The sequence below is a fragment of the Mustela nigripes genome, chromosome 13 (genome assembly GCF_022355385.1).
Source record: "Mustela nigripes isolate SB6536 chromosome 13, MUSNIG.SB6536, whole genome shotgun sequence".
In the NCBI taxonomy this organism is placed as follows: Eukaryota; Metazoa; Chordata; class Mammalia; order Carnivora; family Mustelidae; genus Mustela; species Mustela nigripes.
The window spans coordinates 84166671-84184573 of NC_081569.1; the positions used below are offsets into that span (position 1 = coordinate 84166671).

The window sequence follows — 17903 nt, forward strand, 5'->3', positions numbered from 1 at the left end:
TTTTAGATGAAGACGAAAGTTAAGAGTATTTCAGACATGTTGCTTTTGAGGTGATGGTGGTATATTTAAGTCAGTGTCAACTGACAGATGGAAATGTGACATTGGAACCTGCCTGGGATAGGAAGCATAATTTGGAGGTCACCTGCCTAGCCATTGAAGTAGGTGAGATTTCAAAAGTAAGCAACGAGAACATCTGGGATGTATGTGAATACATTTTCTAGATCTGTAAAAACACTTCATCTTCAAGTGTTCTTTGTTTTTTTGATGGGATATAGGATCTCACAAAATGACATTAATTTGTTAAAATTCTCCCTAATTTTTATGCTTTTGTGATTATTGATTTTTTAAAAAATATTTTTGACAACTCTCTGACAAACAGAGATCACAAGTAGGCAGAAAGGCAGGTAGAAAGAGAGAGGGGGAAGCAGGCTCCCAGCTGAGCAGAGAGCCTGATGCGATGCGAGTCTTGATCCCAGGATCCTGAGATCATGACCTGAGCCGAAGGCAGAGGCTTAACCCACTGAGCCACCCAGGTGCCCTGATTTTTCATTGATTTTTATTCCATCCCAGAAAATAATGGACAACTTAATTTTGAAGAAGGTAATAATAATTTGAACTACAAAAGTCAAGTTTTTTAAATGCAAAGACATTATTTAAATAAATTATGCGGTTTGCTTCTTGTGAAAGCATTTCTTTTCTGCCATATCTTTATGTTAAACTTCCATAGTTTTATTCTTCCCAAACCTTGGTACTAAGCAGGTCCTGAAGCTATAAAACAAAACAAAACAAAACACTCTACAATCCAGAGATACTGGGAAGTGAGTCATCTTGAGGGACCAAGTTTTAAATAGCCAAAGAGTAAGCTATTAAGAGCCAGAAATAATTTTAATCTGTTTGAGGAAAGTTAAAAGAAAAAATGAACCCTATAGTTTCTTGCTGTATGGTAACTGCACACAATTTAACTCTTTCTCATAGTTTGACGTTTATTTGATGCAGATCAAGAGGCAGATCATCTTGTGCTTCACTTATTTTGAAGTGTTGAATATATGTGATGTAAAAATAGAAGATATGGAAAATAGGAGAGAGCTGGTAATTAACAGTTGCTTTCTTTCAAAAGTTTGCTTGTTTTTCTCTTCATATTCCTTTTTCTCATTTACTGACAGTAATTTGGGGAGAGGGAACAATGAGAATATGAGTAGGAGACCAAGATATCTTGTGGTAAACAGAATGAAATTAGTTTTCTTTTTATTTGATTGGGAAGTCAGTCACATAAGCATTTCTGAAAGAAGAATTCCAAAAGTGTTTTTGAGCAGTGTCCTTTCATGGACATAATCATTTTGGTGCTTAAGTTCTATTGAGTTGATGGAAAATAAACCAAAAGTGGTAATTTTTTTTTAAAAGATTTTATTTTTTTATTTGACAGAGAGAGATCACAAGTAGGCAGAGAGGCAGGCAGAGAGAGAGAGAGAGAGAGGGAAGAAGCAGGCTCCCTGCCGAGCAGAGAGCCGGATGCGGGACTCCATCCCCAGGACCCTGAGATCATGACCTAAGCTGAAGGCAGAGGCTTAACCCACTGAGCCACCCAGGCGCCCCCGAAAGTGGTTTAATTACTTCATATAGTATAGCTTGATGTCAGCCCTTTAAGCTTTAATTCTCTATTTTAGGTTAAAGTCTGTAGTGCAAATTATTTTGGTTAAATATTTATTTTCTCTTAAGGCTGAATATAGGCCTTGCATATCTAATTTCATATTATAGTTTGGTGTGTGTGTGTGTGTGTTTTACTATTTTCATTAATATTCAGATAATTTGGAACATAAAATTAATTTTTTCTTTGCTATTTGCCTTTTATTAACAGAAATGGATGATGAAGACTGCGAAAGAAGAAGAATGGAATGTTTAGATGAAATGTCCAATCTAGAAAAACAGTTTACCGATCTCAAGGATCAGTAAGTAGTGATGTCAGAAGGTCATTGTCACTGAATCTCAATCATGTCACTTGTATATTAGCACAAGAGAAATTCTATTTACTCTAAAGTATTTTCCTTTTTGTATTTTATGGGACTGACCCATCTGAAAGAGGCTTCAACTGTGGTTTGCCTCCTGAAGACCTCATTAACTCAACTGAGGATTTTGAGGCAGGTTTTTTTGGGGGGGTATAATAACATTTCTATATGGATGTTGGTATTAAAATGTTTTCCCTGGCTTGTTGCACTCTTGGTTCTAATCCGCTTCATTCATTTCTTTGTTAGGTAATTGGATAAAGATAGCATTTTTAGAATTTTTTTTTTCTTTAGAATTTTAGAATAGGAAAATATTTCCCAAGAATGGTATAGTGCTTTTTGTTTATATCAACATTGGATAGTACGTACATGTTTTCACATTATTTAGTTTGCTCCTTGCAGCAACTCTGTAAGGTTGGAAGATAGCCTTATCTCCATTTTACCTGTGAGAAAATTAATGCTCAGAGGAGTAAAGTGATTTGCCCACAGTTCATCAGAAAATGATAAACTAAGCTGGGCCTTCTGCCTCCTAGTATTATGGCGTTCCTTCCACTAAGGCACATTACTTTGGAGGAAATATAGTGGAGTAGAAAAAGCATAGCTTCTGAATCCAGGTTTTCTTCACAGATTAAAAAGGTATAATAGTAGCTTTTTTATTGTTAACTGTAAGGATTTTATAAGCAGTATGTGAAATTCTTCGTCTTGGCTGGCGCACAGTGGGTGTTAATTAGATACTCTTTTCTACCCCTTCTTCATAATACCTGAACTCTTATGAGCAGTTGCTTACACAAGAATGGGCCCCAGTGACTTGAGAAAACAGAATAGATGCAGATGAAGATTAAAAAAAAAATCTTAAGGGTGAGCTTTTACTTTGAAACTTGTTGGCAGAGTCATGGGGCATAACAACTTATTAGGAATTGTAAATGAAAGAAACTTCTGAGAATATGGACACCTTAATTCATTTAGAAGCTGGCTTTTCCTGAATTCTTCATAATTTTGCTACTCTGTTCTCTTGCGTTTTCCCTAGAGAGGCCCAAAGAAGAGATGAAAACATGCTTAATATCTGGAATTGCCAGACTAAACGGGGACAGATTTGTTACTAAATGAATCCTGCTGTTTATGCCATTTCTGGTCTTAACTTTCATTAGTGTGAGAGGTGAATATATAAATGTGTCAAGCTAGTGCAACAAATTAATACAACTAATCCAAAGTTTAAAATTTTTTGCTCAAAAAAACATGGTATCATTTTTTTATTCTAAAGATTTACATTATTAATTTTAAATTAAAATTAGTTTGGATCGCCAGAGGATCCATTATTTGGGCAGCATGGAGAGTTCATCCAGGATCATTCTGAAAAGAAGCAAATTTGTGTTTTTGTATTTTAGTATAGGTAAGCCATGAATGAATAATTCTCATACAATTAATTAAGATATACCTATTGAACTTTTAAAATATATTTTATGGTTTTCCAAGGAATGAAGAGTACTGCATAGTTCCAGTATAAGACATTACCAAGGAACACTTTGCAACTAGTCACTCTTTAAGCCTAATCTTGTTCATCTTGGGGCTGGCATTTGCCTTGATTTTTGCTTTTTCATGGCTTATTATGACCACAAGCCAGGTCCCCCACCAGCCTCATTCATCTCAGAAAGTATTAAAAGTAGACCCATTACCACTACTAATAGGATTATTTCTCAAGGAATTGGTATTCAGAAATATATTTTAGAAATAATCTTTGCACTAGGTTTATAATTATCTTATTTTTTCATGTGCCTCAATGCTATTTTTATCCTGTTGTACTGTGTATCTCTGTAAGCTGTCTCAAATCCTCTTTAGAAGAGGTGGGAAATATAATAATAATAGAACAACAACAAAAAGAAGTTATCCTGCTTCAACAACAAGTTATCCTGCTTCTCCGGTTTTAACACTCTTTTCATAGGGCAAAAATATACCATTTGCAGTTTGTATACTGGTGGAAGTTTCTCCTACCTTGTTAAAAAGATGGAGGAACTGAAACCACCTGAGTTTCCACTTATTTCAATGTCTGTAGCCAATAAACATGAATTGGTTTTCTACTCTGAATAGTATTGTGGATGTTTGTGAGGAACTCATGATTCTTGCCTTTGATGAGTTAGTATCTGAATTTCAAGGGTTTTTTTTTTTTTTTTAAAGATTTTATTTATATATTTGACAGAGAGAGATCACAAGTAGGCAGAGAGGCAGGCAGAGAGAGAGAGAGAGAGAGGAGGAAGCAGGCTCCCTGCTGAGTAGAGAGCCCGATGCCGGACTCGATCCCAGGACCCTGAGATCATGACCTGAGCCGAAGGCAGCGGCTTAACCCACTGAGCCACCCAGGTGCCCCTCAAGGTTGTTGAAATCATGCTGATATTGAGGAATCTCTTCTTTTAAAAGTGTAATTACCTGTTATTAGCTCACATATCTTGTTCATTTAAGCTGCTGTTCACCTATTAGAGATACCTTATCAATATTTTAAATTTGATGTTTTTTAGGTTCAGTCTTCATTTGCATGAAATTTTTAGCATTTTGCCTAAAGTTGTATTTATGATTTCAAAAACTATAAGTATCATGTTGTAGTTTTACACATTCATTGTATCTTAGTTTTAGAAAAATTTAACACAGATATGAAAATGTATTATTGGCAGTTAACTCAGGTAATTTTTCCTTTTTTTGTTAAAAAATTTATTGTATTAACACCCAAACTTGCTCAATTTCTTCAGAATCATCATATAAATCTTTATGCTAATTATCAGTTATAAACACCAATATTGATTATCTTGGTTTTTTTTTTGAAGGCTTCTATTTTAATTCCAGTTAATGTACAGTGTTTTATTAATTGCAGGTGTACAATGTAGCGATTCAACAATTCCATAATCACTTGGTGCTCATCACAATGAGTGCATCCTGATCACCTATTTAACCCATTTCCATCCCCCTCCCTAATTGTCTTAATTGTATTGGTTTATATCTTCAAGAAGAAGATATGAAAGTCAGGTACTGTAAAGTTTTCAAAAGCCAACTGCTAATTATACTAACACCTACAAGGATAATAAGTGGTTTCTTTCAGCAGTTACTACCTGCCCTCCTTATGACACATTCTTCACCGATGAGAATGTAATGAATGGCAAAAAAAAAAAAGAGTTTACAAAATGATCTTAAATTGTGTTTTGTTTTGAGAGAGAGAGAGTGTGTGCACAAGCAGGGGTAGGGAGAAGGTGAGAGAGACTCTAAAGCAGGATTGGTCTCACAACCTCAAGATCATGACCTGAGTGGAAATCAAGAGTCGGATGCTTTACTGACTGAGCCACCGGATGCCTCAGTGATTTCAAATTGTCAATCTGCTTTGAAATTTTTAGCATATCTTTAAAATGCAACAAAGCCAGGATTAAAAGTGCCTTTCATAGAGAAGGACAATGAAAACATCTTCCTGTTAAAGAGTTCCATCCTGCAGGATTATTGCCACAATGAGTAGTCTCAGGTACTCAGTCATTGATAATCAAGGTAAAGTTATTACTGTGACAGCTGGCAAAGTAGAGTATTTGTATGTAAATTCATAAATACAACAACAGGGGTCTCCTATGAGTTCATTTTCCCAATCACTGAGCAACACCTTTTGTTCTAGTTTCTTCATTTCCAGTCCAGACAAACTGTTATGCAGATCACAAGTTCTATAGCCTTTGGTTTTTACCTCCATCACTTTCTTCTTTGTAAAAACCAAGTAGGCCGAATAGAACACAGACTCCTTTTCAGGAACAATGAAGAGAAACCAGGGGATTAACTATTTTGACAATGAGTAATATCTCTATCTAAATTATTCAAAATGATATCTTTATTTCTTTTAAGCTCAGTGTTTAAATAAATTTTTTGCCTAGAACTGATTTATTGTCCTGCAGTTAAAACAAAACCAGAAATCTAGAGTGCAAAAAAAGTAGTATCTTAATTGTATTTTTGTACTGTGAATTAATCATTAAAAAATGATACATCAAAAAAAAAGAGAAAAATACCTACTTTGTGATTACATGCATAAAGTCAAATAATGTAATTGAGTTTTTCACTTGAGATTAAGACAAAAATACATTTGTTAGGTTATTAGAATATGAATGATACTAGGAAGAGAGAATGTATAGAAATGGTGAACTGTTAGCCTTTGTTGGGCTTTTAAAATTAATATTTTAATTTTTGCTTTGTTAAGACTTTATAAAGAACGATTAAGTCAGGTGGATGCAAAACTACAAGAAGTCATAGCTGGAAAAGCACCAGAATATTTGGAACCACTGGCAACTTTACAAGAAAATATGCAAATTCGTACAAAGGTAGCAGGTAGGAAAGTGAAACATCTTTTCCATACAGTAGAATACGAACTCTTCACTAGACTTGAAAGGTATTTGTCAAGTGAGTGTTTCTTGTTAATGAAATCACAAATATATTTACAGTGAAAAGAGTATTTCAGTCAATCAGCCCACAATTATTTAATAAATACCTCTTGCTTTCTTCTGTTACTGTGGGGGGATCAAAAAAAAAAAAGAAAAAGTCCTTAGATTGCTTGCAATGTTGTTGAGAAGATACTTTCACATGTAAAACAATTAGAAACAAGACATTTTATTAAGAGCAATTGTTACTATTTCAGTTTAATTTCTTGTTAGATAAATTGAGTTTCAATTTAAGTACTCAGTTTTCCATTTGTAATTGGGATCCAGCCTCAGAATTGTGTCCTAGCACTCATGACAAGGGATATATCTATTTGAAGATCACTTATGATTTTTCATAATTAGGCTAAAACTGGATTTTAGCTAATGCTAATATTTTTTTCTTTTTGGGGGACACTAACTGATCTTCCTGCACCTATTATGTAATGCCTAAGGCATTCTTTATTATAAGTTCTTTTTGTACTAAATCTACCTTAGGCCAAATTTTATTCTTGAATGCTTAATATTAAATATGTAGATGATGTGATACTTGCTATCTTTGCATACTTGGTTAGCACACCCTGAAAAGGAAATAAGTCCTTAATTTTCTTTGACAGTCTAAAAGAAATGAGTGAGACTTACTGGATATTTAGGAAATACTACTTGAGTCACTCACTTTTTTACTGTGTGGCCTCATTTATTTTTTGATTGTACAAAGAATAGTGTATGTGTGAATGTATAGCTAATGGCCTAGTTCCAGATATCTGTCCCATGCCTTTACCATATAAGAAAGGACTACATTTCTAAGGTCAACTGTGGCATGGAGTTTGGTATATATATCTGAAGCTCTGAGTTTGTTGTTTTTTGACGTATTTGCATAGCCATGTTGCCTATTTTATACTACTGTCTTGGTAGCTTTAAGTAACCTCTCTTGAGCATCCATTCTTTAGATAAGGCTCTGTCAGGAGCACTCAAACATCATATCAGTTTATGCATTTTGTTATCAGTTTATACATTTAATCTTCTTGGAACCTTTGGACTCTGAAAATAAATAATAGTTAAAAAATAGTGGTTTTGTTGGTTATGGTATCCACTTACTACTTTGAGAAGATATGATTAATGAAACCAGAGTTTATTGACTATATCCATTATGAGTCCTGAGGGGTTACTTTTCACAGGAAAGGAGTTTTATTTTCATTTCGATCATTCTCTATCAAACATTTTAGGAGTGCTCTTCAGAAGAATGAAGTAAGAACTAAAATTTGCGTGCAGTTTCTTCCTAGTTCTTAAATTCTTAGTTCTTCAGTCTGATAATTGAGCCTTTTTTAGTTTTTAAAGATAAAGCTAGAATCATTTGTCAGTTTCTTCCTGATTCATATTGTAAAATACAGTTAGACAGAACTCCTATGGGGAAGTGAACATGAATCTCATTACTGATGATATAATCAGAGTGACTGTGTTTGGTTGCAGGAATCTATAGAGAGCTCTGCTTAGAATCTGTAAAGAACAAATATGAATGTGAAATACAAGCTTCTCGCCAACATTGTGAGGTACTGTTATTTTACTTAACTTTTAAGCTAATTTCAACTCTAAGTCTTTTTCTGAGTGCAGTAATTAAAAAAGTAAATAAAATAAATGAAAAAAATTAAACTGTACTTTAGCTTAACACTTGTGAATTTTCTTTTTTAAATATAGCTACTGTGGAAGCTCTATCGGAGATAGAACCCAAAGAAGGGACAATAGAAAAGTACTAAGATAATTTTAGTTTTGCAACTGTTACCTTAAAAAGACTTTGTAATGATCATTACATGTCATTTAGCATTGCTGAAAATATTAGTGCAATTAGTTTAAAATTCAAGTTAAGACTCAAAAAATCTAGTGGTACAGTTAGAATGTTGGGCTTATTATTAATCTGGTTCTCCAGCTCTGTTTCCACATCTCAGGGCAGAATTCTCTATGGTGAAAAACAGATGTATTTTTCTCTATGTTCTCTTTATTTGAATAGTGTTTTAAAAACCCACTGTTGATTTTGCAGATAACTTTTCATATAACCTAGATAAGATCATAAGAAAAATAAGAGATTAATGATTCTTGTCTTAATTTGTTATTTTACTATATCTGTAAATTATTAAAATACTAGGAGTAGATAGATATAAAAATGATGGAATGTGTTGTTTCATTTTCTTGATTACTACTGAGATGAAACAACTTTTTGATGTTTATTGGCTGCTTGGATTTGTCTTCCTAAGAAGTGCCTATTTAACTCTTTTGCCTTTATGTTGGGCTTTTAGTGTTTTTCTCATTGACTGTAGAGGTTCTTTATATATTCTGGATACAAATGCTTTGCTAGTTATATGCTTTGCAAATATTTTTACCCAGGCAATGGGATGTCTTTTCACTGTTTTTGATGACTTGATGAACTAGAGTTGTACATTCTAATGTAGCTGAATTTTTCATCTTTCCTTTATGATACATGCTTCGTGTGTCTTTCCCACTTTGAGGTAAAAAGATATATTTTTGGGGTGCCTGGATGGCTCAGTGGGTTAAGTCTCTGCCTTTGGCTCAGGTCATGATCTCAAGGTCCTGGGAGAGAGCCCTGCATTGGGCTCTCTACTCTGTGGGGAGCCTGCTTCCCCCTCTCTGCCTACTTGTGATCTCTTTCTCTCTGTCAAATAAATAAATAAAATCTTAAAAAAAAAACATTTTCCTTTCAAAGGCTGAAATTCTGCTTTTTTTTTTTTTTTTTTGTTAAAGATTTTATTTATTTATCTGACAGAGAGAGATCACAAGTAGGCAGAGAGAGAGGAGAGGAAGCAGGCTCCCTGTTGAGCAGAGAGCCCGATGCGGGACTCGATCCCAGGACCCTGGGATCATGACCCGAGCCGAAGGCAGCGGCTTAACCCACTGAGCCACCCAGGCGCCCCTGAAATTCTGCTTTTTAACATTTAAATTGCTAACCTACCTCTAATTTTTGCATATGATATAAAGTATGGATTTTTTTTTTTGCATTTGGATGTTAATGTCAACACTGTTTATTCTATACTCCATTGTTTTACCATAAATCAGCAATTCCATCCTTTTTCCTCCCCATCTCTTTCTTACATCAAATGTCCATTTACATGGCAGCTTGTTTCTAGCTGTTTTAATTTGTTCCATTCATCTGTTTGACTTTACTTCTTTACTGCTTTCAGTCTAGTAAGTCTTAATATCTTAATAAACTGGTAATTTTACTTTGCTCTTCTTACACTCGTTATTGTTAAAATTTTTTGTTGTTTAGTAATATCTTTTAAGAAATGACTGTTTATTTGCTGCTGCTGTATAAAAAAGTATTTTTGTATTATATCCAACTGTGTCTACCCCTCTTAATTCTAATAATTACAGATTCTTAGATTTTTCCATGTAGTCATTTATGGAAAATGGCAGTTTGTGTCATTTGTGAAAAATAGGATTTTTTTGTGAAAAATGTCATTTGTGAAAATGGCTTTGTTTCTTCCATTCTGATCTTCCTTTTATTTGTTTTACTTGTCTTAGTGGGACTGATAAAACATCATGCAATAGAAGGAGTGAAGGCAGATTGTGGTTGTGTTCTTGATTTTAAGGGAATGCTTCTTCTTCTTTTTTGAGATTTTATTTATTTGTTTGACATACAGAGAAAGATCACAAGTAGGCAGAGAAACAGGCAGAGAGAGAAGAGGAAGCATGCTCCCTGCTGAACAGAGAGCCTGATGAGAGACTCGATCCCAGGACCCTGAGATCATGACCTGAGCCAAAGGCAGAGAGGCCTTAACCCACTGAGCCACCCAGGCACTCCTTAAGGGAATGCTTCTTATGGCTTTCCAATAAGTATGATATTTACTATTGGGTTTTGATAAATACTCTTTTTATCGAGTTAAGGAAATTAACTTTTCTTTCTTTCTTTTTTTTTTTTTTTAAACCGGGAATGGTTGTTACATTTTAGGTTTTATTAAATGCTTGGTCTGCATCTATTCAATCAGTCTTTTTTTTTTTTTTTTGCTGTTAAAGATGTTATTTATTTATTTGATGGAGGGAGATCACAAGTAGGCAGAGAGGCAGGCTGAGAGAGAGAGGGGGAAGCAGGCTCCCCGCTGAGCAGAGGGCCTGATATGGGGCTTGATCCCAGAACCCTGGGATCATGACCTGAGCCAAAGGCAGAGGCTTAAACCACTGAACCACTCAGGCACCCTATATATGTTTTAATGGTAAGCCATCCTTGAATTCCTGGAATCATTATTTTTCTCGTGAATTATCAGATTCAGTTTGCTAATATTTTGTTTAGAAGCTTCATTTCTTCGTCAGTGAGATTTAATTTTTAAGTCTCATATTGTCCTTGATTTGATTTCAAGATCCATAAAATGAGTTAAGAATATCCCATATCTTTCTTTTTCATAGGAATATATATTTAAGATTGTATTCATTAGTTCCATGAGTGTTTAGTACATCTTGCCTTTATCATATATATTTTTAACAGTCTTATAGAAAAGTTGCAGGAAAGTATGAAAAAGCTTTTCTGGTGAACATGAGAATGAGTTGGCAACATGATGCCTCATCACCCCTCAATACAACAGAAGAGGGACATTCTCTTGTATAAGGATTCTACAATCATCAAAAACAGGAAATGTACACTGATGCTACTACCATCTAATGCTCAGACCTCATATAAGTTTGAGCAGTTGTCCCAACAGCACCCTTAATAGCAGAGATCCAGTTTAGAATCACTTAGTGTCTGTGTCCTTGCATTTAGTTGTCATGTTGTTAGTTTCCTTCAATGCGGAACAATTCTTCAATCTTTCCTGGACTTCCATGATCTTTACAAATTTGAAAATTTCAGTCCAGTTATTATGTAGCATGTCAGTTTTGAATTGGTCTGCAATTTCTTCCTGATTAGAAGTGGGTTTTGTCTCTCAGTAAGAATATCACAATAGTGATGTGTTCTTCTCACTGAATTCTATCACGCAGCACACAGTTTTGGTATGTACCATTATTGGTGATACACACTTTGATCACTTGATTTAAGTGGTTTCTTCCTGGTTTCTCTAAGTACACTTATTTTTTTCACATTGTGATTAATAAGTATTTTGGGGAGAAGTACTTTGAAACTATGCAAATATCTCATTCTTTGTAACACTTTCAGTTTATTTATTTATAGAAGTATGGACTTATTGTTTCCTTGTTTTGTGTGTGTTTCATCTTTGAATTACTGAGGGAGGTGCATGAGAATTCTCTGTGTGATGGTGGATTTGTTAATATTTCCTTTATTTATTTATTATTAGTTTTTTCATGTCCTAAGAAAATCCACATATTGTTCTTTTCACAATAGTGAAGTCCTTCATCATTTCATATCTGGAGGCCAAAGGTACCGATAATGAGATGCCCCACAGTGCATATCCACTGTCGTGGATTCCTTTGATCAAAAAGGATGGTATAGTCCTGGAGACTTAATGCTCATGTTTCCAGAGCTCCCAGCCAAAACTTACCTCCTGTGGAATTTCTTTTATCTTTTTCTTTATTCTTACTTTCTTCTTTAAAAATTTTTTTAAAAAATTTTTATTTATTTATTTGAGAGTGAGAGATCACAAGTAGGCAGAAGGAAGGCAGAGAGAGTGAGGGGGAAGCAGGCTCTCTGCTGAGCAGAGAGCCTGATGGGGGGCTTAATCCCAGGACCCTGAGATCATGACCTGAGCCAAAGGCAGAGGCTTAACCCACTGAGCCACCCAGGTGCCCCTAAAAAAATTTTTTTAAACTGTGGTAAGAACCCTTAACATTGAGATTTACCTCTCTTAACAAATACTAAATGTGCAATACAATATTGTTAACTATTGGTGCACACTGTTGTAATACAGACCTCTAAACTTAATCATGAGGTTTAACTGAATATTTATACCCACCCAGCAGCAACTCCCCAGTTTCCTTTTTCCCTAGCCTTTGGCTACTCTCTATTTCTATTTTTTTGGCTGGTTTGTATACCTTATATAAGTGGTATCATGCAATATCTGTTCCTATGTGACTGACTTATTTCATTTAGCATAATATGCTCAGGGCTCTTCCATGTTGTAGCATATGGCAAGACTTCCTAATTTTTTAAAGACTGAATAATATTTCATTGTATGTATATATCACGTTTTCTTTATTCAGTCATCCTTCAGTGTGCATTTAGGTTGTTTTTCACATCTTGGCTATTGTGAGTACTGCTGCAGTGAACATAGGAGTGCAAATCTCTTTGAGATCCTGATTTCAGTTCTTTTGGGCATATACTCAAGTTAGATTGCTGGATCATATAGTTCTGTTTTTAATTTTTTAAGGAAATTCCATACTATTTTTCATAGTAAACACACCATTTTACATTCCTTCCACCTGTGCACAAGGGTTTCAATTTCTCCATATCCTCACCAACACTTGTTATCTATTGTTTTTGATAATATCCTTACTAATAGGTGTGAAGTGATACCACACTGTGACTTTTTTTAAAGAAGACTTATTTATTTGAGAGAGAAAGAGAGAGCATGTGCACGCTCAAGTAGGAGAAGGGGCAGAAGGAGAGGGAGAGAGAATCTTAAGCAGACTCCCTACTGAGTGTGGAGCCCAGCGCTGGGCTCAATCTCATGACCCTAAAATCATAACCTAAGCCGAAACCAAGAGTTGGATGCTCAAGCCACTGAGACACCCAGGTTCCCCCCACCATGCTGTGATTTTAATTTACATTTTTCTGATGAATAGTGATGTTGAGCATCTTCTCATATAGGTCTTCTTTGGAAGAAAGGTCTATTCAAGTCCTTTGCTAATTTTTAAATTGAGTTCCTTATATATTTTGATATTTGGTTTTCAAATATTTTCTCCCATTCTGTAGGTTGCCTTTCCACCCTCATTTTTCCTTTGCTGTGCAGAAGCTGTTTAGTTTGATATAGTCCCACTTAATCTCTTTCTGCTTTTGTTGACTGTGCTTTTGGTATCATATTCAAGAAATCATTTCCTAGAGCAATTTCATGAAGCTTATCCTTTATATTTTCTTCTAGGAGTTTTATAGTTTTATTTAAATCTGTAATCTGTTTTGGGGCACCTGGTGGCTCAGTCAGTTAAGTGCCCAACTGTTGATTTCAGCTCAGGTCATGATCTCAGGGTTGTGGGATTGAGCCACCATCAGCTCCACCCTCAGCAGGGAGTCTGCTTGAAATTCTCTCTCCCTTGGCTTCCTGCCCCAACTCATGTGCACATGCTCTCTCTCTCAAAAATAAACCTTTGAAAAAATCCTTTAATCCACTTTGAATTTATTTTTGTGTAAGGCGTAAGATAAGGGTTAGATTTCATTCTTTTGCCTGTGGCTGTCTAGTTTTCCCAACAGCATTTGTTGAAGAGACTAGCCTTTTCCCATTATGTACTCTTTGCACCCTTGTTGAAGATTAGGTGATCATGTGTACATAGGTTTATTTCTAGGGTCTCTATTTCTGGGCTTTATTTCCATTGGTCTCTATGCCTGTCTTTATGCCAGTACCATACTGTTTTAATTAGCTTTGTAATGTATTTTGAAATTAGGAAATGTGAGGCTTTGTTTTGTTATTCCTTCTGAAGATTTTTTTTTTTTTTTTTTTTTAGCTATTTGAGTTTTTGTTGTTCCATATTAATTTTAGGCTTTTTTTTCTATTTCTATAAAAAAATTCCATTGGGATTTTGATAAGAGTTTGCATTGTATTTGTGAATCACTTTGAAGATTTTAAAGATTTTATTTATTTTTTTGACAGACAGAGATCACAAGTAGGCAAAGAGGCAGGCAGAGAAAGTGAGGAGGAAGCAGGCTTCCTGCTGAGCAGAGAGCCCGATATGGGGCTTAGTCCCAGGACCCTGAGATCATGACCTGAGCCGAAGTCAGAGGCTTTAACCCCCTGAGCCACCCAGGCGCCCCCACTTTGGATACTATTATGGACTTTTTAAAAAAATGTTAAGTCTTCCAATCTAAGAACATGGGAGTGTCTTCATTGATTTGTGTTTAATTTCTTTTATCAATGTTTCATAGTTTTTATTTTTATTTATTTATTTTTTAAAGATTTATTTATTTGACAGAGAGAGAGAGAGATCACAAGTAGGCAGAGAGGCAGGCAGAGAGAGAGAGAGGAGGAAGCAGGCTGAGCAGAGAGCCCGATGCGGGACTTGATCCCAGGACCCTGAGATCATGACCTGAGCCTAAGGCAGCAGCTTAACACACTGAGCCACCCAGGCGCCCCTGTTTCATAGTTTTTAATATGCAAGTTCCTTAAGTTTATTCCTAAGTATTTTGTTCTTTTTTGATGCTATTATAAATGGGATTATTAATTTCTCATCTTTTCATATTTCTACCACTTTTTGCTTTATATATATATGTAATTTCTCATATCTTTTTTTTTTTTTTAAAGATTTTATTTATTTATTTGACAGCGAGAAATTACAAGTACACTGAGAGGCAGGCAGAGAGAGAGAGAAGGAAGCAGGCTCCCTGCTGAGCAGAGAGCCCGATGCGGGACTCGATCCCAGGACCCCGAGACCATGACCTGAGCCGAAGGCAGCGGCTTAACCCACTGAGCCACTCAGGCGCCCAATTTCTCATATCTTTTTATCCTTCCATCGGCTTTTGCTTTATATCTATGTATATGTATATAAAGTATATAGAGGCTATATTATCAAACTCATTTTAGAATTTCTGTATTTTTTAATAAATGTAACATTTCATCCTATTTATTTATTTATTTTAAAAGATTTTATTTATTTACTTGACAGAGATCACAAGTAGGCAGAGAGGCAGGCAGAAAGAGAGAGGGAAGCAGACTTCCTGAGCAGAGAGCCCAATGCCTGGCTTGATCCCAGGACTCTGAGATCATGACCTGAACCAAAGGCAGAGGCTTAACCCACTGAGCCACCCAGGTGCCCACATTTTATCCTTTTTAAATGCACCTTTCTCTGTAACAATGATTTTTGTCATAGAGTCTATTTTGTCTGATAATTAAAATAGCTATTCTTGTTTTATTTATCATGGCATTTGCCTGATAAGTTTTTTCTTAATTTTAGTTTTTTTTATTTTAAAGGTTTTATTTATTTATTTGTCAGAGAATGGGAGAGCACAAGCAGAGGGAGCAGCAGGCAGAGGGAGAAGCAGACTCCTTGCTGAGCAAGGAGCCCAATGCAGGACTCTCCTGGGATCATGACCTGAGCTGAAAGTAGAAGCTTAACTGATTGAGTCACCCAGGCACCCAAAAGTTTTTTTTTGTTAGTTTTAAGATTTATTTATTTTAGTGGGGGGGCGGAGGGAGAGGGGGAAAGAGAGAGAGAGAATCTCAAGCAGATTCCTCTCTGGATGTGGAGCCTGATGTGGGGCTTGATCTCCAACCCTGAGATCATGACCTGAGTTGAAATCCAGAGTCGGAAGCTCAACTGACTGAGCCAACTAGGTACCCTTTGCCTAATAAAAGGTTTTATATTCTTTTTCTCCTCCAACTTTTTTATAGTCTATATTTTAGGCATATTATCTGTAAATAATATCTGTGTTGATTTTAAAACTATTTTAAGAAACCCTGTCTTTTAATTGGCAAATTTAGTCCAATTATATTTGTAGTAATTATTTTGCTATTTAATACCATCCTTTTTTGTGTTTTCTATTTTATCTGCTTTATCCTTTTTTATTCTTAACTGACCTTTCCTAGGTGTGTGTCATTTATTGAGTTTTAAAAATTTAATCTTACAGGTAGCGCAGTCAGTTAAGCGTCTGCCTTTGGCCCAGGTCATGACCCCAGAGTCCCAGGATTGAGCCCTGCGTCACGTTCCCAGTTGAGCAGGGAGTCTGCTTCTCCCTCTGCTCCTCCCCCTGCTCATGCTCTCTCTCTTGCTTATTCTCTCAAATAAATAAATAAAATCTTTAAAAAATGCAGCATGCATTAGTATTCTTTATATTTTAGTGATTAGCTTAAATTTTCAGTATGCATATCTACATTAGAATCAATTAACATTTCTTTCCTCCTCCTGAGTTATAAAGGACACTTGACCTCTCTACTTACTCCCTCCCAAAGTACAAGTTATAGTTTTCAGTCCTTTAGTTCCATTTGCCTTCTACCCTTCAAATGAAGCATTATTGCAATCTCATTGATTTAGTTCTTTTTAGGTTTATGCATATTTTACTAGTTTTTTGTTCATTGTTTTTGAGTTGCAACTCTTTCTTGCAAGTTCTTGTTTTTGCTTCTTGAACATTCTAAGCATTTCTTCACTGAGAGTCCCTTGGTGGTAAACTCAGTTTTTACTTGTTTAAAATAGCTTATTTGTAATAATTCTGGAAGGACAGTTTAGGGGGTAAAACGTTGTAGGATGATAATTATTTCCTCATTAAGAAGACATTTTTAGGATTTTATTTTCCACAATTTGCTTAGTCTGTAATCATTTGTAGATAGCTTTTTTCTGTAGATAGCTACCTTTTACTAGCTACTTGAACATTGTTTTCTTTTTTGTTCTTCAGTTCCTTTATTTTTTTAAAGACTTTTTTGTTTATTTGAGAAAGAGAGAGAGAGCATGAGAGGGGAGAAGGACAGAGGGAGAAGCAGACTCCCCATGGAGCTGGGAGCCTGATGCAGGGATCGATCCCATGACTCTGGGATCATGACCTGAGCCGAAGGCAGTGGTTTAACCAACTAAGCCACCCAGGCATCCCTTCAGTTTCTTTATTGTGTGTCTCCATATTCTTTATTGTGTCTCTCATTATTTGGATTTGTTGTGCTTTCTGAATCTGAGAATTTGTTTCCCATCAGTTCTGGACATTTCTCAGATACTATCTTCTCTGGTATTGCCTTTCTTTCATTCCTCTGCTTGCTTCTTCTGGAGCTTGAGTTAGTCATATGTAAGTCCTCATTTTGTGTTCCATATTTCTTTTTTTTTTTTTTTTTTTTTAAAGATTTTATTTATTTATTTGACAGACAGAGATCACAAGTAGGCAGAGAGGCAGGCAGAGAGAGAGAGAGGGAAGCAGGCTCCCTGCTGAGCAGAGAGCCCGATGCGGGACTCGATCCCAGGACCCTGAGATCATGACCTGAGCCGAAGGCAGCGGCTCAACCCACTGAGCCACCCAGGCGCCCATGTGTTCCATATTTCTTAATACTTAATTCATATTCTTAAAAAGGTTTTCACTTATTTGAGAGAGAGGGAGAGAGAGAGAGCACACAGAGGGAGAGTGAGAGTGAGAAGCAGTCTTCCCACTGAGCAGGGAACCCGATACGGGACTCCATCCCAGGACCCTGGGATCAAGACCTGAGCTGAAGGCAGACACTTAACCAACTGGGCCACCCAGGTGCCCTTTAATTCATGTTTTTTACTCAATATATTGCTTGAAGTTCTTCAGAGTCTAATATTGCCTTTCTTTTCCTTCAAATTTCTGCCAAACCTTATAGCTTATTTCCTTATACCATAATTCTGGACTGTAGCGGCTTTCTTGGTAGGAATCTGTGAGCCTTGGACA

At 35.8% G+C, this 17903-nt stretch overlaps 1 protein-coding gene across 2 annotated transcripts in view; it reads left to right on the plus strand.

Moving 5' to 3' along the window:
- BRMS1L (BRMS1 like transcriptional repressor) overlaps nt 1-17903 on the plus strand; it is a 32799-nt gene that overhangs the window by 1855 nt on the left and 13041 nt on the right. For both annotated transcript variants that reach the window (XM_059373091.1, XM_059373092.1), the window contains exons 2-4: nt 1856-1946; nt 6211-6338; nt 7895-7974. In XM_059373091.1, the coding sequence (XP_059229074.1) occupies nt 1856-1946; nt 6211-6338; nt 7895-7974 (299 nt within the window). The remainder of the gene's footprint in view (nt 1-1855; nt 1947-6210; nt 6339-7894; nt 7975-17903) is intronic.